Below are 14,439 nucleotides of genomic sequence, written 5' to 3' on the forward strand. Positions count from 1 at the left end.
TTTAGGCCTATCACTTGGATCGAGTATTTGGAACTGAAAAGTAAACACTTTGTCAACACACTCATGGGAAATCAGGATATACCTCAAATTTTGCTCTCTTTCGAAGTTTTGGCTTTTCAAAATTAGATCAGTTAGGATGTTTGCGGCACTTAGTTTTTGCAAATAATGAATCGCCCTCTTTCCAATGTTCGCCATGTCTATGACCTGCGAAGAAACAAAGTTACACTGTAAAACCAAAACTATATAAGCTTCATGTAAAAATGCCTATATTAAGTAATTAGCACCAAGGCTTCAAACATAAATGCCATTAAATTAAATTCCTCTGGTACTTGAGCACCTAAATCTACTGATTCTGACTCCATATGATTATACTTCTTAAGCACCTATCACCACAAAAGAATATGATGAACATAGAAAGAATTACCAAATTCCAACAGAAAAATTACCCTAAAGAACCATGGTAAAAGAAAAAAAAACATTAAGGGGGACTCGGTTTTACCTTGAAGCAGATGTCAAGACAATTTATCAAACAGGCAATAGACGGTTAATAGTTTATATATCTAACATGATCTTAAAGAAGCCAGTTCACATCTTACCTGTCGGAGAGGACCAACTTCCCGCAAGAAAAACTGTAATTGTTCATTTGGCGTCCTACGCTAAAGTCTTCCAAGCACGAGCATTGAACAAAAATATTGATGCAAAAATGATCTGAAGAAGTCTGGAGTCGAGGAGTCACACAAATTAAGCGAGAGAAATAGAAGGGGGAGGTGAATGAGTTTGAGAGGGAAACATACAAGTACGTAACGGAGGTTTAACAGAGGCGTGATGAAGGAATAAATTGGCTCATGGAGAGCTGACGGAACCCCATGTTGGAGTATTATATAGATAATAGATTACAATATAACACAATGCAAATCAATCTATTATATATATATAATGTTTTTTTATTGAGATGATATTATTTCTAGTATCTTTAGTAGTTCATATTGATTTCATAATTGTTGTCGTAAGAATCATTCTCCAGTCCAGAGATAGTAACAGAAAAATAATGATTTGAAATATAAACATATTGAGCCGTAGCCAAACTATATGTTATTATCCAATTGCATGTTGTAATTATACTTTTTCGGTAATATCATTATCTTTATCATGTTCTGTAAGTTGGAACCAAGAATGTAGAAATAGAAAGTGGTTACCTAAAATTAAGAAATGACTTGCTCCGCTAAATGATAAGTATCTAACAAATTATGATTAACATATACTAACATTTCCTATGATAGCATTAGAAAAATTAAACATCCAATACAATACAATGCTCTTAGATCTTTGATCATATACCTTACCTTCAGTTATATCATGGCATACACAAGTGTCACTGAAGAGTATCAATAACCTCTAGGTGGGTTCAACCAGACATCCCGAACAAACGCTGCGACAGTACCTAATTCAACTTGAACAAAAGATTCAATACTACTGTATTCAAATCAAGAGATCCAAGGTTTCTAGCCTTGTCATAGATTTCTGGTTCTGCTGCTAGACAACACCGCATTGCCATGGGAAAACCTCGATATCCCCGACAAAGGTCACAAGATCCGGTAGCTCATGAGGAGTCACATACATAGACTAAGGGAGGCTAAAGTATTAACAAAAATTAATTATTCCGTCATCTTTTATGTAATATAGAAAAAGCTCATTATTCTGCCAATTCTAATTCACAGAACCATAACAGTTTTTCCTTCCAAAGTACAATATGATACAAATCAGCAGTGATGATAAATACAGAAAACCTAAATGATGTCCATTAAAAAATCCAATCAGTACACGTCACAATAAGTGTACGTGTTGGTTTTTTTCTATTCAGTTGCGCAAAATCAACCTTTTTTGTTACAAGTGTATAAATAAACAAAGCTTAATGTGTTATGCACAAATAAATACATGGTATATCTTCTAATCAGTTAAAGGGACCTCAAACTGAAATATATATATGTTAAGTCTTTAGTACTTCTATGGTGGTTCTTTAAATATCCTGTTGATAGATCACAATAGTCTTCTACTTTACCGAATGCGATTCAAGTGAGCAAATGGCTCTTGGGCTGCCTTTGGTGCAGGTTTTGCTACTTCAGGAGTTCCAAAAACATTCCAGAATCTGAGTGTTTCATCTGCAGCCGCCGATGCAACAGTACATCCATCTGGGCTCTGAAATGGAAGGCAGAAAAAAGTCAGAAAAAGGAACATTAGGAACAAAACTGTATTCACTCAATCATTTTCATAAATTACACCACGCACTAAAATTAGATATGTACCTGAGACATGTAAAGTACCCTAGATGTATGACCAGTAAGTTCTGCAATCTTGACCATTGACGGGTACTTCCAAAGAGTAAGTTGATTCTGAGTAAAACCATGAGAACTGAGCAACTCTCTCTCATTTTTATTCCACAACAGAGAACAAACTTGTGATCCTGTGTCAACAGAGTTCAAGCATGCACCAGTGTGGGTGTTCCAGAACTTGATGCATCTATCACCTCCACCTCCTCCGGAGGCAAGCAAATTCCCTTGAAATGGGCACCAGGCTAGAGCTTTGACAGCAGCAGTATGGTCTTCGAGCCTGTGAAGCCACTGTGTTGGAGAATTAGAAGAAGCCGTTGACCTATCCCAAATGTGTAGGAGATTATCATTTCCTCCACTAGCTAATTGCTGACCGGAGGCTGACCATCTTAGTCCACAAACCTCTTGATGGTGTCCTCTGTAGGTCTCAACAATATGATCTCTAATTCTTACATCGTTGTTGACAATCTGACCATCCATCCCTCCAGTAGTCAAAATTTGATTGTTCCAATCAAGTGCTCCAACTCGGGAGCTGTGGCAACCTCTCAAAGTCCTTAGCTGCAAATAAGGTATACAAATTAGGCTATGTAATTTGCTATAATAATGTTTTTAAGTTAATCACTGAGTAGCACATGAGAAGTGACAAACCTGTTTATTGGCTGTTGAATCCCAAAGCTGAACCTCAGAGTTGTTCAAACCAACAGCAATGTGGCGCCCATCAGGAGCCCATTTGATGCTTGTCACTGGACCACTTTCCTCATCAAGTGTGACTAGTTCAGAAGTAGCGCCATTAGAAGCATCCCACAGGTATACTGTGTTTCCAAGAGCAATGGCAAGAACATTTGCACTACCCCAGTCCAATAAATTCAAGTAGTAATCATCCACAAGATCGGGAGCGTCTAAGGTCCTCTCGGATGTCTATGATATCACAAAAAAAAACAGTTATAATGCGAAAATATAACAAAGATTTAATTAAGACTAAAATTGAATAAATAAATGGAAAACAAACACTAGGTGTGGTGTGTGCCTCTACCTGTGGAATGTAACGACGTGTCTTGGGCTTTGCTTGGTGAACAGCTCCCGACAAGCAATCAATTTGAACAGCCTTGGAGGGGGTTGGTGGCTTGTTCTTGAAAGCTAAAATTCGAGTTCTGTTCATGTTGAAAGTTTCAGCTAGCTGCTTCCTGTAAGCTTCTCTCGATGGGGAGCTCACAGCTGGATTTTCCTTACCTTTCCTTGCCTCCATCAGCATGTATTGAGCATAGTCAAAATCCATGGCAGATCTATTCGGAATAAACCTATCCAACTGCAAGTACCAACCAATTATAAATACATCAGAACAATAATCAACAAGAACATATAACCTCACAAATCAAAGACTCAAGTCAAGTCAATCATTAACATCGACAATGGACAACCAAAACAAAACCCTGGATCATAAAGTCAGTGCTTACAACACATAAAAGTATAGGAAAACTGAAATAAATCTCAAGATCAACCACTCGCTAACTTTAGGGGAAAAACATAAGATAGAAGCGTAAATACACACATATACATGTTTTAGAAATTCAGACTCATTTCAACCAACAAAACAATTACACACATGTTTTAGAATTCAGACACATTTAAGAGCAAACACACACACACACACCGCAGATTTTAATCACCAAACCTAATTTCAACCAACGTCAATTACACAAAACCCAAACTAACTCGATACAAAACCCTAGCTAATTTCTTGAATAAAATACGAATCAAAGAGTTCGTGGCAATTAACAACAACCAAACACACACAAAGACAAACACATTAATACTAATTATACAGACAAGGAGATCACACATACATCGTCTCGAGAATTCTTTCTCTGCAGAGGAGATCTATAGTTAGTCGCCTTGTTATACGAAGAATTAGCGGCTCCTGCATCCATAACGTTAGCAACAACAGAAACAACACACAGATATATAATAATAACAATAATAAACACACAAATCAAAACAATCAAAGACAAAACAGTACTGAATTCCTGCAAAACAAGAGTTAGTTCAACAGAGATGTAATAAAACTCAAGAGGCAGAACACAATCAGGAGATTAAGATGAAGAAGCAACGAAATCAAAGGATGTTTGATTTGATTGCTTTCTTGGAGTTTGAGCGGCGGTTGTAATGAAATTGAGGATGATTATGAGTGTGTTTATATACTGCTAGGTGAGTAGTGAAATTAGGGTTTATGAGGATTGGGGGAAAACTGTAACGGCTAGTTATTTCGGTGAGGAATAAGAAGCACGTGTACAGAGACGTTGAGATAATGATGTGACGGAAGTACCCTGCTGCTGCGTTGGGCTTAGTAAATGCATTGGATCACTCCATGGTTGTCTGAAAATATTCATGGGCTTATGAATTCTGGATTTCTGGTTTTTGGTCCCAAGGGCCCGGTGGGGCCGTGTGTTGTCTGCATTTGTTGAGGAGCACATTTTTTATTGGAAAACAAAAAATTCAAGAACCAATAATAAAAAAACTGTGCGTTATATAACTTTTATTGATATAAAAAGTTAGAGTTAATATTTATTGTTAATATTCTAAACAGAATTTAATATTAAATTTCTATTTAATATTTATAATATACTTTCTTTATCTCAAATGATTATTTTTTTCCCAATTTACTTTATGTTTCTTGTATTAAAAATTTAGTACTTTTAATATAAAAATTTACTCTTTTATTTAAGTATACTCGTTTTCTTATGATTTTACCTTTGTTTTATTATTTATTTTCTTGATTTTATGTACAATCAGCATAGTTAAAGTCAATTTAAAAAGGGCTTTTTTCATAAATACCTAAGTTTAAAAGAAATTTTTCAGAAATACTATCATTTTTTAAAACAAATTGCAAAAATACTATCTTTCAAAAAAAATTGCAAAAATACGGTGGTTGCATATGCAACCATATTTGCAACTCCTAGCAATCATATATGCAACCATAAATGCAACTTTGAAACAATCAGTTGAAAATTACATTTAGTTGCATAATAAGTTGCAAGCGGTTGTAAATAATGATAAATGAGCGCCCCTGCAGGGCCGGTATTAATAAGACAAAAACAATCCGAAAATCAACTAAAACAATCACAAAATCAACTAAAAGCAACTAGATACTATATATCAACCTCAGTACTTTCAGTCTTAAATGAAAGTCCACCACTCTCTTCCAATCCCTTCCGCTTGTGTACACCACACCCCTCCGTTTCGGATCCCTGACAGTTGCAAATCGGTGAAACCTGTGATGGTGAAAGAGAGAGTTAGAGATGCGTGTTGAAAATGGAGGTGGATGTTTAAGAGGGACGGAGGGATGGTGAAGGTGATTGACGAATAATCCACTAATTAGATGAAGCTGACGAAAGGTGTGAACCAATGAGATACTCGATTAAATAAGAGAGAGAGAGAAAGCGTGAGAAATAGGAAAGAGAGACGGCGATTGATTGGGAAAGAGAAAAGAGCTGATGGTACATACTGTAATAGTACAGGGCAAAATGTAAGAATAAAATAACAAAATGAAATAAAATTTTAAAATAAGTTACATCGTTTATGTATATATAAACTAATTTTCAGATTCTAAATATTAATACATATTCCAAATATTATTTTTAATTGTTTTACATTGTTGTGTGTGTTCAAAAATAATTTCAAAATAATATACATAAATTTTGAGGGGTCACATAAGGTAAAGTAGCTGTTAAAAACTAATATACACACTATTACTTCTCAAACATTTAAAATTAACGACTATTTTTAACAGGGTTAGGGTTACAAATCGAAAGCTAAATAAAATTTAAAGTTACAAACTGTCATGTTTCAAAATAGGAGTGATTTGCTAATGAACTAAATTCTGCGGTCCAATACACTCATTTTACAAATAGGAAACATCTAACGTGGACCCTGTTGTATCACCAAAAGGTCCCACCTCACAACTCCTCTGCTCTCCGCGTTTTCGACTAATCAGACCACTCATGTTGATTCACCTAGCTCTCTAATCACTGATCACAACCAGGTACTCTTCACCCACTAATCTATCTTTAATTTACACATTTCTTTGCTAATTTTCTTTAATTAATACTGCAAATGATATTATCTGTGCTTTTTTAGGGTTCTTGATAATTGGGATTTCAAATTATAATTTCTTGTTATTGTTCGCTTACTTTCTCGTGTTTTTGAGAAACCCTTTTTAATCTTTAGTTGAATTGTTGTTATTGTTTTTAAAATAGCTGTAGTTTGATTGGCAGTAATGAATAGAATCAAGGGCTTTCGTATTTCTAGAGCTAGGGAAGAGATATGGAAATGTGCGTCGTTGTATTCGGGTATGATGAAGCTGGAATCTTTTCTTGTTGATGTTGTGAAAGTTCGGTCTTTTCATTGTCGAGGACAAGGAGACGGTGGAGGTGTTGCTGGAGTGAGCAACGGGGATCTTGATGTGGGGAAGTTATCCGTAGCGATAAAGAATTTGAAGCAGAGGTTTGTAGTGTCTTCGAGCTATGAAGTCAAAGGTGGGAATTTTTTTCGGGGATACTCTTCGAGGTCAGGAAAGGATCCTAATATAAGCCGAGATTTTTTAGTTCAGCTTTGGGTTGATGATCGGAAGAAGAGAAAAATTAAACAAAAGAGAAAGCAGATCAGGGAAAGCTCTGTGAATGTAAATGATGAAGAAACAGTGTATGATAATCCAGCTTCTCTGCAGCAAGTATTTGGAAAATTATTTTCAAAGGCATTTGTTACAGATGAAAAAACTAGTGAGCCGGAGAAACCAATTCTGAAGCAACCGCCCCCTAGTCAACGCATGACAGGCCCTCTAAAACCAGCTACATCACTTGAGGTGGGTACTGTTTATTTCACTGTAGTCAACTTATTGTGCAATGTTTACATTGGGATATTGATGGAACTTATTTGTGCTTTTGATTTTTGTTTACTGCTCAAACGTCTTGTGTTCTGTAAATGTATAATAATTATTTCAAAGATATAACAATAGTCCCTCTCAGAAATAAAATTAAACAAGCATTTGGATCATACTTTAAGATCGAATATCGTATATTATTGATAGTTTCAATGATCATTGATGTAAGAATAAAAAGAACGGAAAGTCGCTCTTGTTTAGTTTAGGACACACATACAGCTTTTTCCCTAATTGGTAGCAAATTACATGGGTATACCATATTTTTTCCATCTCGATAACTTCAAATTTGTAATCTGTGGATTTACCTGAAAGTTGTAATTTTTCTATATACCAAGTTTATTTTGGTATAGAGATCTGTCAGTTGCACAAGCTGAACTTCTCTTTTCCCTCTATTTTTTTCCCCCGATTACATATTTTTCCCTTCCCGGGTATTTTACTGTTATGGTTGGGCTTCCAAGGAACCTCTTTATCCTTCCCTTTTATGTTTTTCCATTTGTACTTCTCTCCTGTACCTTACAACAGTGTTGTTATATTTTAAGGGTTTTTTAATTGCAAGGAACAAAGATAACATATGCTGTTGATGAAAACTATTTTATGCATTGAAGTCCTGGCTAATTGTTTAGAGAAAGAGATAGTTAAAGTTTTCTTGCAAGGACTTAGGTCGCTGAGCTGTTGTAGTGTTGAAATTTGGACCTATTACAAATATATTTTATTTGATATGTTATAAAAGCACACATATATATTATCCTACCTAAAATTTCGTATCCATGTGTGGCCACACACAACGAAATTGATTGTTACAATTATCGGGAGTGTGAGTGTATACTGTCTAAATCTAGTATTCCCTTTATCCTTTTGTAGGTTTGTGGAACCTATTGTTGTATTATGAAAAATGACTATATGTCCATTAATATCTACAGGCTCAGGTTGCACCTCTTCTTGCAAGATCCACTTTGTTAATTACCAGGGATATAGAATGGGCCAATCTCATGCTGGGTTTTGAGCAGGTAAAGTTATACTTCTTTCATTATAAGTATGTCAGCACTTGATTGCACTTAAGCTCCACGCAAGTAAAAGTTTATATAGATTGATATATTGTACATTCATAAAACTAGTGTCTACTGCAGATAAATCACATACACTAATTATGTATGTTAAATTTTAGCACAAAATTAATAGAATAACATAGAAACAAGTCATTCATTGACCCTGATCTCTATAAGCAAGTTGTAACAACACCTAAATTTTCATTGTGAACTGCGATGCTCAAGGTGAAGTGTCTGGTTGCAATAAGAAGGATCCGACTAAGATCCTGTACCCACACCCATGTCATGTCCGGTGGACACGGCTATAAGCACAAAAATGGAGTGTCCGGGTAATGTAGATTAATATAATATATTTTATTTATAACAACGTGAAATAATAACAACAAAATCTGTATGATTGTCTTCAGTTGTTAATCGTTGTGATGAGGTTGTGGTATTTAATAACTATAGTAATTTTATACCTCTTCTATGTTTGTTTTATTTTAGTTTGCTTAACCACTTTAATTTCAGTCTTCAATTTAGAATACAGGAAATTGATTTTCACATTTTTACTTTTAACATATAGCTTTAACTGATTGAGTATTAATGTATCTCTTGGAATTGTAGGAAAATCGTTACGGTATAGTTGATGTCAGCTATCCTGGAACAGTATGTGCCCTTTTCACTTCTTTTGCAGTTTGCTATATATGATTCTACTAAGAAGCTTTTGAATTTTGTATGGAAATCAAAGGCTCTTTACATGTGAATCTGATATCAGTTCTTTTAGCCTGTAGGTTTGATTCGTGAGCAGAGTAATATAATTGCCAGACAGGTCTGTTTTACACTTTGAATGACAGTTTTATATTTGTATTGGTATATGTTGGATGCTTAAACTTCAGATGATTATAAATCTAAGCTAGAATTCTTGCCATATGAATGTTGTTTTATTTCAATTTTTTATGCGATCAAGCAGATCTTGGAACACCCGGAGATAGTACTCCCTTTAACCTATATCAACACACACACACACATATAGAGGGTCGTACTCCAATACAAACCACTAAAATACAAACTAATGCAATTAAGGGGGGAACGTGAATGGTTGTGGGGCCCGGGGATACACCCCAAGGTGGGGCTAGATGGGGACTGGGTGGGCCTAGTAGGGTCGTTGTGAGGCCTAGTGGGACTGGGGTGGGGCCAAGTTTTTGCTCTTGGGCTGTCTGTAGCCTGTCCATGAGTCCGTCTGGAGCCTTTGTGAGACTCTGGTGGTCCCAGCGTGGATTGAGTGGGGCCGGGTGTGGCCCTGGGCGGGTGATGTCATATAGGGTTGTTTTCCTTAGTTTGTATTTTAGTGTTTATTTTAGTGGTTTGTATTTGAGCAAGTACTTACATTATATATATGTGCGTATATATAATACATTTTATAATAAATTATATGGGCTTCTCAGTGGGTAACTAGTAAATTGGGTAACCTAGTAACTCTCTAAGATAGTTAAGATTAGTAATACGCCACAAAAATAGGCACATTACTTATTAAAACACACAACCATTAAAACCTAAACAGAGACGCGTGACATATATGATTTGTTTATAAAATATAATGTAGAAAAGTACAAAACATATACACGGTACATGATATTAAATTTTGTTGGGTACTATATTTTTTTGTTCTGTATATATATTTTGTGCTTTTAAGTGTTATGTATTTGTTTTAGTACAATACTATATATTTTTATTTTTTTGCTAAATGCTTACAGTATAATTCTTGCTTGTTTGTGTAATTCTTTTTTATTTTCTTAGTTTACATTCTTTTAGAAATTTTATTTTATACATAATTATAAAATGTATAAAATAATTTTTTTAGGAAACTAAATATATTATACTAATACATAGAAGAATCTTATAATCAAGAGAATACAAGCAAACTATGAAAAAAATAAATAATAAATAAACATATTTTAATTATTTTGTGTTCTGTATTTTATATATAGAATACAGAACATATAATATACAGGATATATTTTAATTTTGTTTGTGTACTGTATTTTTTAAAATTATTTGTATATGTTTGTTTTAATACATGGAAGGATCCCATAATTTACAAGAACGCAAGTAACTTATGAAAGGTGGGTACTGTACACTGAGAGGAGCAGTTACACACAAAGGTAGGTACACATGAGGAGCAGTTACATAAAAGTAGGAAAATTTTGTGTGGCTAAGATTGAAGGTTACCCCACGATAGGAGAGTTCCTCATTGAATCATCCCCCCCCCCCCCCCCCCCCCCCCACACACACACACTATTAATGTTTTGTGATGAATTTTAAATCTTCGATGTCATTAACTTCAATAGTATTACATTGCCTCAACTAAGCAACCAATTGAAGGTACTATAACAAACTCATTTTACATCAAAAATGAATATGATTGAAATGAGAATATTTACATATGTATCGACTAATCCACGTTTGGTTGTTTGAATGCTATGATAATACTTTTGGCTTATGCCAGAGTTTGTACTTCTCTGCAGTTGCTACGCACCAGACGCCCTTTCGTAGCTCACATAACTGATGCCTCCGGTAATGAACTTTTCAGGGTGAGTTCCTATATTAGCTTTTACAATATCTGACATTATCCATTTACTTGTGAAGTTATTAGTTCTATGAGAGTTTTTATCTACTCATGCCTGGTTTTAGGTTCGTCGTCCCTTTTGGTGGATAAATAGCTCAATCTATGCAGAGATAAATGGAAAGGTGTGTCACCTTCTGTGGTCCAAAATGTAAAATAATTTCTGAAAATGTTTTGTGCCCTGGACCCTCATGTTTGTGTTATGTGGTTTCCAGGAAGTTGGTGTTGTGCATAGAAGATGGCATCTTTGGAGGAGGATTTATGATTTGTATTTAGGGTATGCGTATATGTAAAATATTACAAAGATTCTATTTTTCGTCACGTATATTAGGCCACAGTTTTTCAATCAAAGTGTGATTCAAAAAAATAACAAGACGGATAGATACCTTTAATATCAAAATCCAGTAAATATTTTGAAAGCCTTAAATGTAAGCAACAACCCTGGATTTCTTTATCAACAAACAATAACTTTAAGATTGATGGTGCATAATTTTTCAGTTTCTTTTAAGTGACAATGTTTTTGTCTGTTTCACCTAATTTAATTTTAAAAGATGTCATGAAGCATTCAACTGTATCACTGTATTAGATCCTCGACCTAAAATGAATAGGTTTTCGTGTTGTTTGGTTACATATTGCATATTGTACCTGAATGAAAATCTGTGCTACTGAAATTTGTGGTATGAAAATCTCTTTATCATAAATTGACATTTACTTTACAAGTTTCTGTTTCCTAAATCTGAAAACCGTATTTCCTTTTAATCACTACATTCAAATCATTAATTATGCGTATAGACGTTGCTTCTTTCTTGCAAGTTGTCAAATATTCAATATCATGTTTATGTGTCCAAGCAAATCTGTTTATGACTTATATGTAGGAATGAGCAGTTTGCAGTGGTTGAAAATCCCGGGTTTTGGAACTGGACATTTACTTTGAAGGACGTTAATGGGGAGGTGCTGGCTCAGATAGATCGTGACTGGAGAGGTTTTGGTTTTGAGGTTGTTTTCAGACCTTTCTATGCCTTTCAGTTTGTATATATTTTTGCAGTTTAATCTAATCTTTGAAGTTTTGTCTCCCTCCAGTAACTTTTAAGTTGAAAAATGTATATGGAACAACAAACGGTTAGGACTTTTCATTTTGCTTTCATATAATTTTATAAGAAAAAAAATGTAATGGCCTACATGCTACGTATTGACTTTAAGTATTAACCTAGAGTCTAACACTTAATGTGTCTACAAGCGAAATCTTTGTGCTGATTTCATCGATTATTACATCTTTTACCATCTTTACATTTTCTATCTTTTAATCTCTGACGCCTTCTTCTTTCCTCTCTTATTCTTAATCGGGCAAGTTGAATAATGGTTTAAGGACTCATATATAAGGTTTGGGACTGTAGTCAAAATAATATTTGATTGGCAGTTCAGCTTTTATATCCATGAAACTAATGTTACGTCTACAAATTTAAAGCAGTGCTCTTCTTTCTAGACTTTTTGAATTTTAATTTTGTATGAGGTACTGGTTTCTCTTTTATTTTTGGGAAATTAGGTATAAAATGTTGAAGGTCCAGCTTTTATATCTTTTAGTTTTACAATCTTCTGCAAATAACTTTAGGACGATACCTTTCTTCTGATTTTAGATAGAAAACAAATGTTAAACGATCTGAAACATTGGAATTAGATGATTCTGAGCGAATTCTTTTTGCCCTTGTGCACCTTTTTGTGGGGGTGTCTTGAGATTTGATTGGCTGTGTTATTTGTGTATAGTGTATAAATATAATTACATTTCTGCCTATTTGGATGTTTCTTATGTTAGTAAATTGCAGATATTGACAGATGCTGGTCAGTATGTGATCAGATTTGGGACTTCCGACATTGTATTAAAGAGTGGTCCTGCATCACTGGTAATTTACTAGGCTATTTTTATTAGTTAAAATTTTTGTTATATGTTTATAATCGACTAAGCTTCTGGTGTAGACTGAAGAGTTACAGGTAGTTCGACCTTTGACTCTGTCAGAAAGGGCAGTAGCTGTAGCACTTGCTGTGTCGCTAGATAATGATTATTTTTCACGACATGGTGGATGGTAAGCTATTTAGTTCTTAATTTATTGTTCCTTTGTCACACTCATCAATAGCAAGTGCTTGTGATCAGCTCTTCATGGCAATTGTGGGCTGAACTAGTACCTGATTTGTGTACTCTGTATAAGGAGACCTCCATGTATAAATCTGATTGATAATTACGTAAAAATTTCTATCACTTTCATTTCTTTTGCAAGTACATGCTAACTAGACCTGCGCGTGATCTATTCCCAATTCATCACACATTTAAGCATTTGTTGTTATGGAGGAGGCAACTGATTCGTGGACTCCAAAGTATTACAGGGCCAAGACATAGCTTTTATAGAAATGCTAAACTTAATTCTATGTATAAAGATATTCTTTAAATTTCTTCTAAGATTATATTAATAATATTGAAGATCGGTGTTATTCCTTCTATTTCATAACAATTTTTATTTCCTAAAAGGCATGCCAGTTCAATTGATAGCAATCCTACTTCAAGAGCTTTGTTCAGCATAATTCATTGCTATTATTTTTGGTTGCTTTATCTATATAATTTTTAATTGATGGAATAGTCAGTTGACTTGACTCAATTCTTTTTGCACAGACTTTCGGGTGCTTTATTTTTTGACAAAGTTAACTCAACTCTAGGTTACTAATATGTTTAATATAATAGTAAGGTCTTATTTCCTTTTTATTTCGTGGTTGCTGAAGGGGCAGTGTAGCCACTGTCTTCTTTGTAGTGTGGTTTTGCCAACATAGAGTTAAATGTGAAGACATGTGACTAACATTGTCTAAATTTGTTGCCAGGGGACTTCCTTTTATTGGAATAGACGAATAACTGACATCAGAAGTAGTCAGAGTCATTGCAGATTGATCCCCTCAGCGCCACCTTTTTTAATTTTCTCAGCTAATTGATATCCTTGTCTGAAACTTCTGCTTTTATCAGCTAAAACCCGACAGTGCTGAATGTTATGATTTGAGTCTAGCCCTAGCAGAGTGATCCAGTCATAATTGATATTGACGAAATATCAGTAGTATCAGTGATCTCTAGTCTTATTGTGTTTAACTTGCAAATTACGTTAACAGGGGTATGTATATTGCACGTTTGCTCTTACTGTATCAGCTTGTCTGTCCTCGGTTGTTTGAGTTCTTTCTTTTGGTTGAAGGATGGGGCGTAAACTTGCATTATTGCTGTTTGCCTCAAGGTTGGTGTCATAATTGATTTGAATTTGCATCACATTTTTCCGCAGTCAAGTAGAAATGATAAGTTTGATAATCCTCCCAGATAAAGGTTAACTAAAAATCAGTCAGAACATCCAAATGTTGAACAGAAACAAAGAAACTTGCATATTTTGTTGCATTTTATGCTGAAGAATTCTCATTATCTTATCACATTAAATGCATTTTGAAATGCAACACTTTTTGTGTGATATATGAACATATATTTACCATTTTTAGTATTTAGAGTAT

The 14,439-nt window shown here is 34.6% G+C and overlaps 2 protein-coding genes across 3 annotated transcripts; one reads left to right on the forward strand and one right to left on the reverse strand.

Annotated features, from left to right (window-relative positions):
• Nucleotides 1-1,773: 1,773 nt before the first annotated feature.
• LOC108214460 (cell division cycle 20.1, cofactor of APC complex) lies at nucleotides 1,774-4,715 on the reverse strand. Its single transcript, XM_017386462.2, has 5 exons — nucleotides 4,172-4,715; nucleotides 3,361-3,633; nucleotides 2,976-3,245; nucleotides 2,304-2,885; nucleotides 1,774-2,196 (listed from the first exon to the last, which is right to left on the reverse strand). Exons 1-5 carry the CDS (start codon nucleotides 4,253-4,255, stop codon nucleotides 2,056-2,058), a joined length of 1,350 nt encoding a protein of 449 aa, XP_017241951.1. The 5' UTR covers nucleotides 4,256-4,715; the 3' UTR covers nucleotides 1,774-2,055.
• Nucleotides 4,716-6,211: 1,496 nt separating this feature from the next.
• LOC108215370 (phospholipid scramblase family protein C343.06c) lies at nucleotides 6,212-14,208 on the forward strand. Of its 2 annotated transcripts, none has more exons than XM_017387860.2 (12): nucleotides 6,212-6,366; nucleotides 6,599-7,185; nucleotides 8,184-8,270; nucleotides 8,916-8,957; nucleotides 9,076-9,120; nucleotides 10,817-10,882; nucleotides 10,983-11,039; nucleotides 11,130-11,191; nucleotides 11,790-11,910; nucleotides 12,735-12,812; nucleotides 12,886-12,992; nucleotides 13,777-14,208. In XM_017387860.2, the coding sequence occupies exons 2-12, from the start codon at nucleotides 6,601-6,603 to the stop codon at nucleotides 13,805-13,807; spliced, it is 1,281 nt and encodes a 426-aa protein (XP_017243349.2). In that variant the 5' UTR covers nucleotides 6,212-6,366; nucleotides 6,599-6,600; the 3' UTR covers nucleotides 13,808-14,208. The 2 variants fall into 2 exon arrangements, with proteins under 2 accessions (XP_017243349.2, XP_017243350.2); XM_017387861.2 differs by having other exon boundaries at nucleotides 6,226-6,366; nucleotides 6,587-7,185.
• Nucleotides 14,209-14,439: the final 231 nt, after the last annotated feature.

The sequence above is a fragment of the Daucus carota genome, chromosome 3 (genome assembly GCF_001625215.2).
Source record: "Daucus carota subsp. sativus chromosome 3, DH1 v3.0, whole genome shotgun sequence".
Taxonomy (NCBI): Eukaryota; Viridiplantae; Streptophyta; class Magnoliopsida; order Apiales; family Apiaceae; genus Daucus; species Daucus carota.